This window comes from Podarcis filfolensis (genome assembly GCF_964270895.1).
Source record: "Podarcis filfolensis genome assembly, chromosome: 1".
Taxonomy (NCBI): domain Eukaryota; kingdom Metazoa; phylum Chordata; class Lepidosauria; order Squamata; family Lacertidae; genus Podarcis; species Podarcis filfolensis.
The window spans coordinates 113,828,238-113,843,617 of record NC_139604.1 but is presented as its reverse complement, the minus strand read 5'-3'; the positions used below and the strand labels follow the sequence as shown (position 1 = coordinate 113,843,617).

Below are 15,380 nucleotides of genomic sequence, written 5' to 3'. Positions count from 1 at the left end.
GTTCTTAACTTGAAACTGTTCTTAACCTGAAGCACCACTTTAGCTATTGGGGCCTCCCACTGCTGCCGCGCCGCCGGAGCACGATTTCTTTTCTCATCCTGAAGCAAAGTTCTTAACCCGAAGCACTATTTCTGGGTTAGCGGAGTCTGTAACCTGAAGCGTATGTAACCCGAGGTACCACTGTACTTGCCGATGGTCACTGGCTAGATGATTTGAAAAAGAGCTAAATGGAACCTCCATCTTAAGAGGTGAATTGCGTCTGACTGCCGCTTGTTGAGGAGCGTTGTCCCCATACCTGGAAGTTCTCAGCTGGCCACTGAAAGAGGCAGGATGCTAGCCTTTAATGTCCCTCTTGGTTTGATGCAGCTGAGCTGTTACAGACTTCTCAACTTCCTCGTTCAAATGGCAGAAACATACAAGTGGGGAAGCAGTTGCTTTCTCACTGGCCCTTTAAAATTTTTGTACCTTTATTTGTATTTTCCATAAAGTTTACAATCAAAACAATCCAAGAAAAGAAAAAAAATCTAACTGACAATACACTTTCTTCTTTAGAGGCCAGCTTAGTATCTCGTATAATTTATTTAATAAAAGGTAAAGGGACCCCTGACCATTAGGTCCAGTCATGGCCGACTCTGGGGTTGTGGCGCTCATCTTGCTTTATTGGCCGAGGGAGCCGGCGTACAGCTTCTGGGTCATGTGGCCAGCATGACTAAGCCACTTCTGGCAAACCAGAGCAGCACACGGAAACGCCGTTTACCTTCCCGCCAGAGTGGTACCTATTTATCTACTTGCACTTTGACGTGCTTTCGAACTGCTAGGTTGGCAGGAGCAGGGACCGAGCAACGGGAGCTCACTTCGTCGCAGGGATTCAAACTGCCAACCTTCTGATCGGCAAGTCCTAGGCTCTGTGGTTTAACCCACAGCGCCACCCGCGTCCCATCATTTATTTAATATCTGCCTATAAAAACTGGCATTTCTGTTGAGTGTGTCACTTTAATCCCTCTTTTCCCCTGGGTTATATTAAGTCTGAAGAGAATGAAATACCTATATATAACTAGAATTGCTTCCAGAAGAGAGTAGTTTCAACAAAATTTGATTAACTTTTTAAAACCTTTTTTGAAAGAAAGAAGAAAAGTGTAAACTCTTCTTCCTGCAAAGAATATCTGCAGGAACTGATTTCATGTTTATATTTTGAAGCCGAGGTGACAGCTGCCAAATATCCAGACCCTTGAAAGATCCAAGGGCAGCAGAAGTTAAGGTTTTTTGTGTGTGTTTTTAAAATAACCTGGTTGATTTTACATATTTTACTTCAAGCCACCAGGCTAGCATGCAGGTGGAATCCTTGCAAGAACAGCTGAACTTTGTTACCAGGCAGAGAGATGAAACTGTCATGCAGCTAACAATTTCCCAGGACCAAGTGAAACAGTATGCTGTGTCCCTGGCCAACCTGCAGATGGTGCTAGAGCAGTTTCAGCAAGGTAAGTTAACTCCTCCAGAAATAAGAGTGCATTCATACTAGCTTATTTAAAAGATATACTTAATAGTATTTTGTTGATAAAACTGAGATATTCTCCCAGATAACTGCTCTTCATAATTAGGTTTCTGTTTTTTAAAACACACACACACACGCACATATATATACACACACAAAAGTAAAAGTGTACATATTTTATTTTTAGAAGAGAAAGCTATGTATTCAGCCGAGCTACAGAAACACCAAAGGCAGACTGAAGAATGGAAGAAAAAAGTAGAGCAACTAGAAGATAAAGTAGTTTCGTTGCAGGTAATGTTGAAATGGTTCTATAATGCAGCCTCATTTCTTTTAACTGGCATGGCAAACAACCACAGCAGCAGTGGACAGATGGGAAAGGGTGGAAGGCAGCAGAAATAAGATACTAGATTATTGCTGTAGAAAGGTATGAGGAAATATTGGGGGAAAGGATTTGAGAGAGGAATAGAATCTGCCTGATCATGTCGTTAAATATTTCCTGCAAGCCAAGACCCACCAAAATTCTTCCCATAGGTGAGGAACATAATTTTTGGAATGGTGTATGCCTTGAGAGTTTGCAAATAGGTGGTAGACCTGCAGTAAATCAAACTGCAGTCACAATTTTATATAAATCAAGGGTCAGCCCTGCCATGCAGTGAGGTGAAGTGAACTATTTAAGATCATCCCAGCAGGTGTAGAATACAATATCCAGAGTCCTTAGTAAGATGCCGGAAATTACGTTCCGCTCTATTAATCACATATGGTAAGAATTCACCCATTTTGGTGGCATCGCTCAAGGAATATAATGCTTAAAGGAAACTTTAAAAAGTTTGACCTAAGTTATACTGGTATGTATGTGTTTAATCCATTTGGCTAGCCTGATTTTAAACTCTGTCGTGCTGTATTGATAGCATAGTTATCGCAGTATATGGTTGCTATGGATGATCTACCTCATCTTACAGGAAAACCTGGAGGAAGCAAACGCAGCATTAGAATCTGCATCAAGGCTAGCAGAGCAGCTGGATCTTAAAGAGGATCAAATTGAGGACCTTAAAAAACAAGGTAACAGATCTTGGTAGCAATGCACCAAAACCGGAAGATATCTGTGTTGGCCTATAAGAAAAAATTATAAAATCCATTTTGGTAGCAGTGCCTTTTACTAAGCTGACAAAAATGTCACAAAACAGTGTGCAAGCTTTCGAGACCTCCAAAAATCTTCATCAGACTAGATTGTAAACAGGAGGCCTTGGTGAAAACTGAAGCCTGCATAACACCAACAGAGCCGCATTTGAATGTCTGCTTCCTTCTCTCACATTCCATTAACACTGTAGCTCCACCGGTGCATTGGACTGTGCTGCATGCAATGGAGCTTCTTCATCTTTTGTCCCCTTCAACATCCCTTGCACCCTCAAAAATCAGCTCTAGAGGGTTAGGGGACCCTCTGGAGCAGATTCGGGGTGGGAGGAAAGGAAATGTCTATCTTGTACCAGTGGAACCCCACTGGTGCAGGATTGGATGCAGCCCTTAGACTTTTGCCCAATGCAGACAAGTGGTTTCACCCCCCCCCCCCACCAGTTTTAATTCTGCATCTCTGGAGATACTAAAGCCAGCTGCTTACCGGGTGTCTCTACGTCATAAGGTAAAACACACAGGTTCCTGGGCAAGTGGGAGAAAGAACAAATACAAGCTAGGCAAAAGTAGATCAATTTTTGGTGGTGTACTAGATGGTGGGGGGCTGGGGGACAACAGAAGCCAGATTGAGTAGGTTTACCCAGCAGTTGGAGTTCCAAATGCAGCTCTATATCATATAGATATACATATACATAATAATAAAAAAATCCTTCCAGTAGCACCTTAGAGACCAACTATGTTTGTTATTGGTATGAGCTTTCGTGTGCATGCACACAAAAAACAAACAAAAACAAAACAAAAACAAAAATTTTATTTTGTTTCGACTACGGCAGACCAACACGGCTACCTACCTGTAACTATATACATATACATACACATATACTTATACATATAAATATACATATACGTATGTAGCCATTTTTGTATGCACCCGAACATAAATGTTACTCTGAACTACTCAACAGAAAAGTTTGCCAGAAATTCAATGATATTGCAAGGGTGAACTTTTAGCTAGTTGGTGATTCAATCTAGGAAAACACCAGTGGAGTTCCAGTCTTCCACTGCAGCCTCCTGTGCCCCCTAGACATCTGCTTTTGCAGGCCAAGGGTGCCTCTGAAATGACATGGGATTGAGACCCCAGGAGTTGGAATGGTAGGCAGCATGGAGAACACTGCACAAAGGCAGTGCCTTTCCGCCTTTCCAATCACACAAGGCTTTGGATCTCTATTATCCTATATTCCTCATGTTAAGAGATTTCAAAGTTCCCACTTTTAAATCAGTCATTTAACTAAATTGCAAGTGGTTCAACTAATACCTGCCTGGAAGGTGGAAGGTTCCCCAATGGGACCAACATTCCCTGAGAGAGAAAAGTGCCCTTGTCAGAATGAGCATACTGAAGCAATGTGTAATTGTAGAGAAGGAATGGTGAGCTGCTGCCTTGGGGTATTCACATACTGTGTTGCGTGTGTGAACAGAGAAGAGAGACTGACGACCTGCCATGATGTCACCTGATTTGTGGTCTCTGGTTTGGCTCTCATTTTTCCAGTTTCCCTGGATGGGCGGGGTATAAATAATAAATTATTATTATTATATATTTCCTTAGCTGTATTCACTTGAACATGTGCAGTCCCTGATAACAACAGTGGACTATATTCCAGAGATGTTATACTTGTATTGGCTGTAGCCCCCCTCCACAGCTAAACAGCAGTGGAATACCATGGGCCTTTTTTTGAACGAACTATCAGCAGAATCGAAATGGGAGATCTATGGGGATAATAATAAATGGCCTACCTTACAGAGTTGCAAAGATTACTGAGCTAATATGCACAAAAATGTTTTCAGCATCTTAAAACCTAATGTAGAAGCCATTTCATGGATCACTGCCTTGCCAAAGAAGGGCAGTGCCAAAGAATGCTCCAACTACCACACAGTTGCACTCATTTCACACGCTAGCAAGGTTATGCTTAAAATTCTACAAGGCAGGCTTAAGCAGTATGTAGACCAAGAACACCCAGAAGTGCAGGCTGGATTTCGAAAGGGCAGAGGAACCAGAGACCAAATTGCAAATATGCGCTGGATTATGGAGAAAGCTAGAGAGTTCCAGAAAAACATCTACTTCTGCTTCATTGACTATGCAAAAGCCTTTGACTGTGTCGACCACAGCAAACTATGGCAAGTTCTTAAAGAAACGGGGGTGCCTGATCACCTCATCTGTCTCCTGAGAAATCTCTATGTGGGACAAGAAGCTGCAGTTAGAACTGGATATGGAACAACTGATTGGTTCAAAATTGGGAAAGGAGTACGGCAAGGCTGTATATTGTCTCCCTGTTTATTTAACGTTTATGCAGAATTCATCATGCGAAAGGCTGGGCTGGATGAATCCCAAGCCAGAATTAAGATTGCCGGAAGAAATATCAACAACCTCAGATATGCTGATGACACAACCTTGATGGCAGAAAGTGAGGAGGAGTTAAAGAATCTTTTAATGAGGGTGAAAGAGGAGAGCGCAAAATATGGTCTGAAGCTCAACATCAAAAAAACTAAGATCATGGCCACTGGTCCCATCACCTCCTGGCAAATAGAAGGGAAAGAAATGGAAGCAGTGAGAGATTTTACTTTCTTGGGCTCCGTGATCACTGCAGATGGTGACAGCAGCCACGAAATTAAAAGACGCCTGCTTCTTGGGAGAAAAGCAATGACAAACCTAGACAGCATCTTAAAAAGCAGAGACATCACCTTGCCGACAAAAGTCTGTATAGTTAAAGCTATGGTTTTCCCAGTAGTGATGTGTGGAAGTGAGAACTGGACCATAAAGAAGGCTGATCGCCGAAGAATTGATGTTTTTGAATTGTGGTGCTGGAGGAGACTCTTGAGAGTCTCATGGACTGCAAGAAGATCAAACCTATCCATTCTGAAGGAAATCAGCCCTGGGTGCTCAATGGAAGGACAGATCCTGAAGCTGAGGCTCCAATACTTTGGCCACCTCATGAGAAGAGAAGACTCCCTGGAAAAGACCCTGATGTTGGGAAAGATGGAGGGCACAAGGAGAAGGGGATGACAGAGAATGAGATGGTTGGACAGTGTTCTCGAAGCTACCAGCATGAGTTTGACCAAACTGCAGGAGGCAGTGGAAGACAGGAGTGCCTGGAGTGTTCTAGTCCATGGGGTCACAAAGAGTCGGACACCACTAAACAACAACAACAGAAGCCATTTTGGCATATAAGCTATATATGTGTGTTTTGTTGTTGTTTAGTCGTTTAGTTGTGTGTATGTGTATGTGTGTGCTATGTTACTAAGTAGTGTGGAGCCACAGTGAAGTTAAATGCTGTTTTTCCCCGGAGAGGGCTCACAAATTCGCTTTTCCAAAAACAATTAGATTCTCTGATTTGCTTACAAATTCACTCACGTGCCAACAATAATGTAAATTGTAAAATTAAGGTGCCCTCCTTCCCGGCTGTGCCTTGTACGCATAAATCCAATCTACAGAATCTCATGTTGGGTTTGCTTACAATGTAAGCTTCCTTGGCTTGGGGGGGGCTGGGCGGGGAGCACTCCAAAGTTTTGATTAAATGCTTTTGTAATGTATTTTCTTTAACACTCAGCTTGGCCAGACAGCAGAAGGATTTGCCAGGAGAAACCTTTTTTCTTTCTTTTTTAACAAAGAAAGCGGTAATTGTTTTTGCCTTGTGACAGAATTTGAAATGAAATATAAGCCAGTTTAAGATTAATGGTTTCTTGATAGGACAGCCCAATGGTATTAATAGGGGCTTCTTTTTTAGCAAAACATAATTAAGGCTCTTTTTGTGGGAAAATTATTTATAACTTAGTCGTGCCTTAATAGACCCTTCTCATAATAGGTGCTGGAGAATATAATCAGCCAATCCAAACATACTGCCAAACCCTATGGATCCTTCATCATGCAAATCTATAATTGTGTCTCCCTTATGGCCTCTGATGCTTTCATGTTATGGGGAGTTACTTTTTTATTTTAATGTGATGCTCCATTAACCATTGGATTTGCAAAAATAGTCCTTGGAGTTCTGCCAGGTCCCTGTGGCCTGCTCTTTTGAATGTCTCTGAGTAACTAGGCATGACTTAAGGGTAGTAGCACTTGTGCACATTTCTGGAGACTGGTTCACGCAAGGTAGTCCCCACGCAAATCACATCAGTCCTGTGAGCTAGGCTGTGCAAAAATGCTGCTGCAGTATCTGTTAAGCTGGGTGAGAGTGTTAAGCAATTGATCTTTGTTTCAGTTTTTAGCCTACCTTATTCTTGATGGCTCAGGGCTCATGACCTCTACAGATGCTCCAAATTTTATATTTTTAATCAGTGTTGAGATGGTTAAGATGCTGAATTTGGAATGTCTTCAGGAGAGAATATCCTCCAGGTCACACCAGTCTTCTCTTTGCTGCATTGTCTGGTTGTTTTCTTTGTTCTTTGTTGGGGGGGGGGGCTGGGAGAAAAATGTAACTGTAATTTTTAAAGACTTTTTAAAATCATGCTTCCCAGTTAGGCAGGGAATCTCAAAAGATATAAAAGCTCTTAGAGGATTCCTCTTACGTTTCAAGTTGTTGTTTTTTAACAGACTAAAAGACTTCACCTTCCTCATCTATTGAGGGTGTAAAGAAATTTGGCCATGGCAAATCAGCAGCCACATTGCAATAAAACTATTATATTTACCCCTTGATTATATAAACATTGCCCTAAATTCCAGCTGTGTGACTGCAGTCTGGATTTTTATAGCTGAAGTAGGATAATGTCACGTAAAGCACACACTGTATCCTGCAACCAAGTATGAAAGTGCTACATGTTTATTCCCCCTTTTTACCTTTTGAAATGCCCTGTTGGAATTGGCAGACACAACTTCTTGCTGTAATCAGATAGTGAACTAAATTGGCTGGCTGGTCAAATATTCAGTGAAATAACTTTGTCGGTAGCAGCTTTTTTTATACCATTATGATGCCGTTTGTTAACAAGGGCAGGAATGAAGATTACCAGTGCCCTAGCCCTGCAGCAACTGGGGGCAAATACTGGCAAAACAGTTCCTATGGCCCATTTGCTATATACCAGCAGGCATCTTCCAACAGGAACCCAAAGAGTCACCCATGGTAAAAGTTGCTGCCTAGTACTACACATCACTCCATCTTACTGCAGGGATCTACAAGGAATAGATTGAGTAGCTTTTGAAAGAACTGAAAGTATCGTTTGAATTAAAATAAACCAAGTCCTTCTCCAAGCAAGTCATTAAATTATGGAGAGTCGGGGGAAGCTAAAACAGATAGATAGATAGATAGATAGATTTATTGCGGCCATTGGCCCATATCAGAAACAATACATCAAAATTTATCCATAAACAATACAATTTAAACAGTTCCAAAATTAAAACACCCATATAAAACCAATTTTACTTCAGTTAAGTAAACACTATACACAATAAGCTCCCTCTATGTAAACTGCAATTCAAATCCATCAGATTTTGGGGGGTATGCGTCTTGGTTCTGGCACTTATTGATGGTACTTAAGTTTAGCTAAGCTGTCAGAGTCATACAGAGATCCATTTCTCCTCTTTTGAAATAAAACATTAATCAGGTATCTAGCGACTGCAAGGGATCTACTTGTATCTTCGTCGTTTAATAAGTATATTATTTGGGCTTCAGGTCTATCAGCTATTCTCGATAAATATGGGGCCAAAAACTTGGACCGTGAAGCCGAATGTAATGGACAACAGAAGATTATATGGTATAACGATTCTATAGATCCACTTTTACAGTCACAGAGGAGTGAGATCTGTCCTTTGGAGAGTCTGTTACCCAACACGTTTGATGGGAAAACATTGAATCTAGCCTTTATAAAGGCATACCTGTGCGTCACCACAGATAAGGTAGTTAAATAAGATGGAAGTTTCGTAGGAGGTGTTAAGCCAAGGTTTATCGGCGAACAGGTGCCACCACCTGTCGCAATATTAAATTGTAAATCCATCTCCTCTAATTTGTGAGTTATAATTCTCTTGGCAGAAATTAAATCCAATTTTAATAGTTCAGATGGAGATAGTCCTAGGGACACAAGTTTCCCATGTAATATTTTTGCCCAGGGCCTAGGGAAGTCATCTCTCCAGAGACACTGTATCAAGAGGAGATTTGGAAGTTTATGCCATAATGCCAACCAGTAACAAAGGATGCATTTCCATAATGTGGTTTCTAGAGATGTAACATTTAGTTCCAGACGTATAGCAGTATTGCTTACACACCTGGGTAATTTTAGCACCCTTCTTAGAAGCTGGTTAAACACTTATTTGTGATGATAAACTTAAACACTTATTTGTGATGATAAACTTAAAAGTTTTAAACATTATCTCCCTGAGCAATGAACCAAATCTTTTGATCAGTCCAGTATCCAGGTGCTGTTCTGTACCCATATGGTAGGAGGAGACTACTGTTAATTTAAGTTTAGAATTCAAAAGCCACAAGAAAAGTGTCACCCATTAACCTTGGAGGCTGAATAACTATGTGTATAATAACTAGTTCCCAGCATCTCCTGTCTTTATCATTCTTTTGTCAGCACCTTCCATTACCCTACTGTGAATGAGAAATAGGACACTGGGAAGGGTTATGCAGATAAGCACTGAGGATTCTCAGTGGTGCTACTGCGTTCTGTAAGAAAGTAAAAGGTCTTCAGTCTAAAGGGAGGCAAAGAATCTGAGATTACCCAGTGGCGTACTTGAGCGTATGCCATGACCTTATACCAGATAAGTAAATGTTTCGTTCTTTGTAAATTTGTTCCTTCCAGAGAAAAGTAAAGCACTTCATTGGGCAGGGGCAAAACTACCCCAGTGATGATGGAAGAAGACAGCACAGCAATAGGGGAAGGGGAAATTCTCTTCCTAATCTGCCTGTCAGCAGCTGCCATCTGCCAGAAGAGAAGAGCATTATTTATTTGGACGCTTCTATCCTTCTTAGCACTCATGGTCAGTTTGAGTTGAACAGGAGCTAGAACTAGGTTTGACTATGCTTGTAGCAGTGGCTTCAGATGGATGAGAGGGCTGGGGATAGAAGAATTCTGCATCTCTTACTTTTCACTCTAGCATTCTTTCTTTTTTTAATGGCTGTCAATGTAGTAGGTAGAAGAAATTGCAGGTTGAGACCATCTTTACCATTTGTGGAATGAAGGGGGGTAAGGATTGGGGAGGGTTGAAGAAAATTTTCCTGGGTAGCTAGCTTAGCAGTAATAGTCAACATTTTGGGAATTGTGCCACAAGGAGAGTCATACAGACAAGAGAGAATGTCTGCAGAAGGAAGGATGGAGAACAAAGCAGATTGGGATCTCTTGATAGATCTCTGAGTGATTTGATGGATTAGCAAGGATTTCTGACTCTCAGTTGTTTAGCAGTTGGGAACAGCAGGCACATTTCCCTCTTTAAATAACAATGCTGAAATGAAGAAAACGAGGGGTAACCAGGAGCAGACTTTTATGCGAAAGGAAGGACTATGAGCTCAGTTCAGTCTGGGTACCGAAAACAAATTCCTATGCTCAGAATGTTCTTGGGGGCACTCTGTTCTAACTCTGTGTCTCTTGTACCTGGCTTTGCCTGCTAGATCTTGAGTTTCTGTTAAAAAAGAGAGGGGATATTTTACAGGCCTAAAGTCTGCCTACCCCTGCTCTAATGCACACTAATAGTATGAAATCAGGGTGGTGGTGCGTATTGAGTTGGGTTGGGGATGGGATTGGAGCTCTCCTTCCCTCCCCACAACCATCAGACATGACGAATGCTAGTATAAAAAAAAGGAGACTGAATTCAAAAGATCTTATTTATACAAGAAAACATATAATGTCCTGTTGAACAGTGGCCAGATACATTCCCAGACACAGATTTGTTGGCCCAAGCTGCTGAAGGCTTTTTAAATGGATTGTTTTGGCAGGACAAATTATATTAATGGAAAAACATAAGAAAGACCAGATGCAGGTTTTTGAATTTCCATAAATGGTTAACAGATTACAGGAGAACACTGTAAATATCTCGTCTACAGAAGCCCACGCTGAAAGTTGGCTCTATTCTGTCCTGCATCATATTATATTCAGAAACAGATATTATGGCAAAATTAGCCAGTAGTGAAGAAAAGGTGCTTGGATTTCACAGCTAAGGCGGGGATTCAGCCTAGCAATTAATTGTAGATGTATAATATCAAACTGAATACTGTATTACATCATTTATAAAAGCAATAATTTATCAAGACATCTTTATCTTTCTTTTTTTGTTTCATTTATATTCATCCTTACTTCCAAACAGCTTGAGGTACTGGGCATGATTCTCCCGCCTTCTTTTATTGTTGCAGCATCCCTGTGATGTAGGTTGGGCTGAAAGAGAGTAGGTGGTCCCAGGTCATTCAGTGAGATCTTCATAGCCAAATAGAGATTTAAACTTGAATCTCCACAGTCCTAGTCTGATACACTAGTCTGGTTTTACTTTTGTAGTTGTATTTATATCAAAGAAAAGACGGGGTGATTGAATACTTCATTTCAATCTGACTATCCTAACATTAGCTAAAATTGGCCTTGCCAATTTCCACTTGTGTAACAGAACTTCCCCCGCATGCTCCCTAAAACTGTTCTGGGGTTTCTGACAACCCTCCAGAGCTGGTTTGGGGAGGATACAGGTTACATGTGGAGGTGGGGGAGTTCCATTGCGCAAGCAGAAATTGTTGGGGTGAATTAGTTGGGACACCACTCATTTCATTTTAAAGCTTCATTCTTATATAGTTGCCCAAAGAGTTTATTAAACACTACCAAATGGTTGTTGATCCTTATAATCTTTTATCTTCTCAAATGGTAAATCTTGAATCATAGGTGTAAATGTCCACCAGACCTATTTAAACAAAAATTCAACATGTACTCACAATGGCTGTTTGGATTATCAAATCCTAGCTTATTCAACCAGGGTATGCAAAATTTCTGTGCATCCACGCACAGTCACGCACAGTCCCGTTGGGTGAGAGGGAAGCTAGGCAGGAAGCTACAGTTCTCTGCAGCTTCTCATGCAATCCGATATGGGAGCTATGTTAAACCAATTTGCAGAAGTCAATTTTAAACCATGGTTTTGTACACTACAGTGGTGCCTCGCAAGACGAAATTAATCCGTTCCGCGAGTCTCTTCGTCTTGCGGTTTTTTCGTCTTGCGAAGCACGGCTATTAGCGGCTTAGCGGCTATTAACGGCTTAGCGGCTATTAACGGCCTAGCGGCTTTAAGAAAACAAGGAAACAAAGGAACAAAGGAAACAAACTCGCAAGAATTCGCAAGACGTTTCGTCTTGCGAAGCAAGCCCATAGGGAAATTCGTCTTGCGGAACAACTCAAAAAACGGAAAACTCTTTCGTCTTGCATGTTTTTCGTCTTGCGAGGCATTCGTCTTGCGAGGTACCACTGTAGCTTGTTTAGACGCCATTAGCCATAGTTCCCAGTTTGGACTTAATGTGAAGCTATTGTTAAATGTGGCTTCCTGGCTTATTTCCTTGCTTGTATGAATAGAGGAACAAAGGGGCTGTGCGTGGAGCTCAAATATATACTGGTTTATTAAGCCCAGATTTATCTAACTTAACACTCTCTGTAAACTGCTTTGAGGGTTGTTGTTTTTAAAAAATCGAACAGTGTATAAATTTTGTGAAATAAATAAAATAAGGTTGCATGGAATGTGTCCTTAGCCATGTGTTTTAGATTTGTCCTGCTGCCCCTGACTTCTTCCACTCAGTGGCTCAGTTCGCATGTTGCATTAAATCACAGTGAGTGTCTAACTGTGGGTTAAAATGGACAGGCAACATGCTGATGTTCAGAACTCCTACTTCGCTTTTCCCCATTCCTGGCCATGCTGCCCTGTGAGCAACAACTCCCAAACCTTGGTTTGTTGTTAGCATGGCCAAGAGCCAGGGAGCAGCAGAGTAGAAGCTTTTGAGTAGTGTGTCCCAGCACACTGCTCATTTTGCATTAAGCCATAGTTAAAATCGTTTGAAGTGACTTGCAAACACAGCCTATGTCAGGGTAATGTGACAGGTATTTTAACACAAGTTGAAAAGTAAAGCTTTTTCCACATGTATCGCCCTTCTCTGAAACAACTCTTGCGTAGTGTTTGCTCTGTGCCAATTTATAATCCTTTTCATTGGGTAGAAATTTGGACAGATTGCTTCAAACTGTAAAAAGCAAAAAGGCATCATTATAATCCTTGCCTTGCTTTTATTGTATCAGCAAAAGCTAGGGAACATGATCCATTGTAAAATCTCAGTTTTTGCCATTTTAGGATGGAAAAATAGGATAGAGTTGTGACCCATGATTTTTCAGCAGAATGGATAAAAGGGAAGCTAAACTCATATTTGCACAGCACATATTTTTGAAAAACTCTTCCGCTAGGACCCCTAATGAGTACATCAGTTTTGTTTATAAAATTATTATAGCAAAGGTTTTTTCCCCTTGTAGGTGAACTCAAACAAGAAATGTTAGAGGATGCACAGAATAAGCTAATGAACCTCATAAACAGCACAGAAGGAAAAGTGGACAAGTGAGTGATTTTTAAGTGTTTTTAATTTGAAAGTTAAGTTATTTGGAGAAGTACAAGCTTGGCACAGTAAAATAATGGCTGTGGTGGCATCTGATATGGTTTAAAACAGGCTGGGTGGTTATTCAGTTAAGTTTTACTTAGAGTAGACTCACTGAAGTTAATGAACATGACTAAGCTCAGTTCCTTAAGTTCAGTGGCTCTAATGTGAGTAAAAGTTAGTTTAATGTTACCCCCTTTTTATTAAGGCTGTGACATTCTATTGACTTATTACTGAATAATTGATTAAAGATCATTCAGATTATTTTTTAAAAGGTCCTCAATTGGCAAGGAGCTGTATCAGTGCTTCTGAAGCCGGGAGAGACCATGAACCAGAAACTCAAAAAGTTTGCTTTTTGTTGCCTCTCACACATTGCCTCAGTGGCCATTGGAGTCGGGTCTGCTCTGCTCCAGCTCCCTTCCTCCTTCCTTCGTCAGTCCCATATTCCTGCCTGCCTCCCTCTGCTCACTGCTTTCTCTTCTGCCTCCTCCTTCCCTCCCTCCCTCCCTCCCTCCCTTTTTCTTTCTCCTGCAGCTCTCCCTGGCTCTCCATCTTTCTTCCCTCTGAGCCCTGCTGAACACTCCACTCACACTTCTAAAAGCAACACCTGGCTAATTGGGGAGGGGGTCCCTGCAGGGCTGTTGCGGCGTCCCATGTCAGTGACCAGATTCCTCCACCAGGGCACCCAGAGGAGAATGCATGCCTTGTCCAGCCACCCAGAGCAGCGGAGGATTGACCTTGGAAGGCACAGATAGTGGGTGGGTGCCTAGCCACACGGAACCAGAGTTGAGAGACATGAGCTTTGCACACACACACCTGGCCTGCATACACACACACACACCTGGCCTACACCCTTGGTGGGGCCCAACCTAACCAACCCTAAGTACACGCCTGAGAATAAAGAGAGATATTCAGTTCAGCCTTGTGCCATATGGTCAGCATAGGACTATATATTAGTTTTCACCCCCTTTCCAAAATAAAGGTTTTAATCTAGGTTTCTGGTTGATGTTTACTACAGTCACACAAGGATTCCCTGCCACTGCAGTTTGTGAAAACTGTTTCTACGGAACTATATCCCATAAGGTTCCTGACCTATAAATTCCCTTGGGATTTAGCTCCTAGCACAAGATGGCCTCATTTCAACTTCACCTGATGATTAATGAATTAAATATCTGGGCAGTACTTACCTTTTCCTCACACACATGCATAACTTGACTTATCTTTTCGCACAGGTGTTTAACTTACCTGTCCGCTTCATGCCTTTACCTTTTCCTTTGTCACTGGGGCTGAGATGATTCTTCAACTGGGCTCCCCTCATGTTCTTTGTACAGATGAATCATCAGGATGATAGTGTGCAAAGCAAAGTGTGCAAAGCAAAGCTTTGGAGTGCAAAAGGTGCTCCACCCTCACTTTTCTCTGTTACTAGCAATACCAAGCAATATTTTGACTGCTTTTGTGTCCCCTTTGGTAGAGTCTTGATGAGGAATCTCTTCGTTGGACATTTCCACACCCCAAAGAATAAACGTCATGAAGTGCTAAGGCTGATGGGAAGTATCCTGGGAATAAAAAAGGAAGAATTAGAACAGGTAGTTCTGATATGTCTCATTGCTATTTTCCTCCTCTCCTGCAATATCAATACACCAGCATGCTTTCTTCTTTTGCTGGGCTAGGCACAAGGGACAGCCAGTCATCTACCATTCTGGAATGGAACAAGCTGTATATTTTCTAAACATGTTACGGTGTTTACCATTATTTTAATAATATAAAATCCATGCAAACACGTAAATGTTCACCAAAGGACTACATCTATTGATGTTGATGGAGTGGCTTAAATTCTTACATACGTATCCAGATTGTCTGTTTGAAACTAGCTTTCTCGGTGTGTATAGTTTTTGTTCTGGCTGATAAATTTTATAAACAAACTTTGGTTGGTTTATTCTTTAATAAAATTGAAGTAAAGATTCTGTTTGATTCTAAGTGTTAGAAGTAGGTGTGGATTGTAACCTTTTCTTTTTGTTTTAATTTGCTCTCTAGTTGCTGTCAGAAGATCAAAAAGGTGTTACTCGATGGGTGACTGGGTGGTTTGGTGGAGGAGGCGCTGGATCAAAGAGTGTCCCCAACACACCTCTGAGACCAACCCATCACTCCATTTTCAACAGTGTAAGTATTTTCCATTGTCTGCT

At 41.4% G+C, this 15,380-nt stretch overlaps 1 protein-coding gene across 2 annotated transcripts in view; it reads left to right on the top strand.

Moving 5' to 3' along the window:
• The window catches only part of TRIP11 (thyroid hormone receptor interactor 11), a 37,541-nt gene that overhangs the window by 18,054 nt on the left and 4,107 nt on the right, over window positions 1-15,380 (top strand). For both annotated transcript variants that reach the window (XM_083609357.1, XM_083609358.1), the window contains exons 13-18: window positions 1,315-1,478; window positions 1,680-1,783; window positions 2,452-2,551; window positions 13,079-13,160; window positions 14,669-14,783; window positions 15,232-15,357. In XM_083609357.1, coding sequence (XP_083465483.1) covers window positions 1,315-1,478; window positions 1,680-1,783; window positions 2,452-2,551; window positions 13,079-13,160; window positions 14,669-14,783; window positions 15,232-15,357 — 691 coding nt within the window. The remainder of the gene's footprint in view (window positions 1-1,314; window positions 1,479-1,679; window positions 1,784-2,451; window positions 2,552-13,078; window positions 13,161-14,668; window positions 14,784-15,231; window positions 15,358-15,380) is intronic.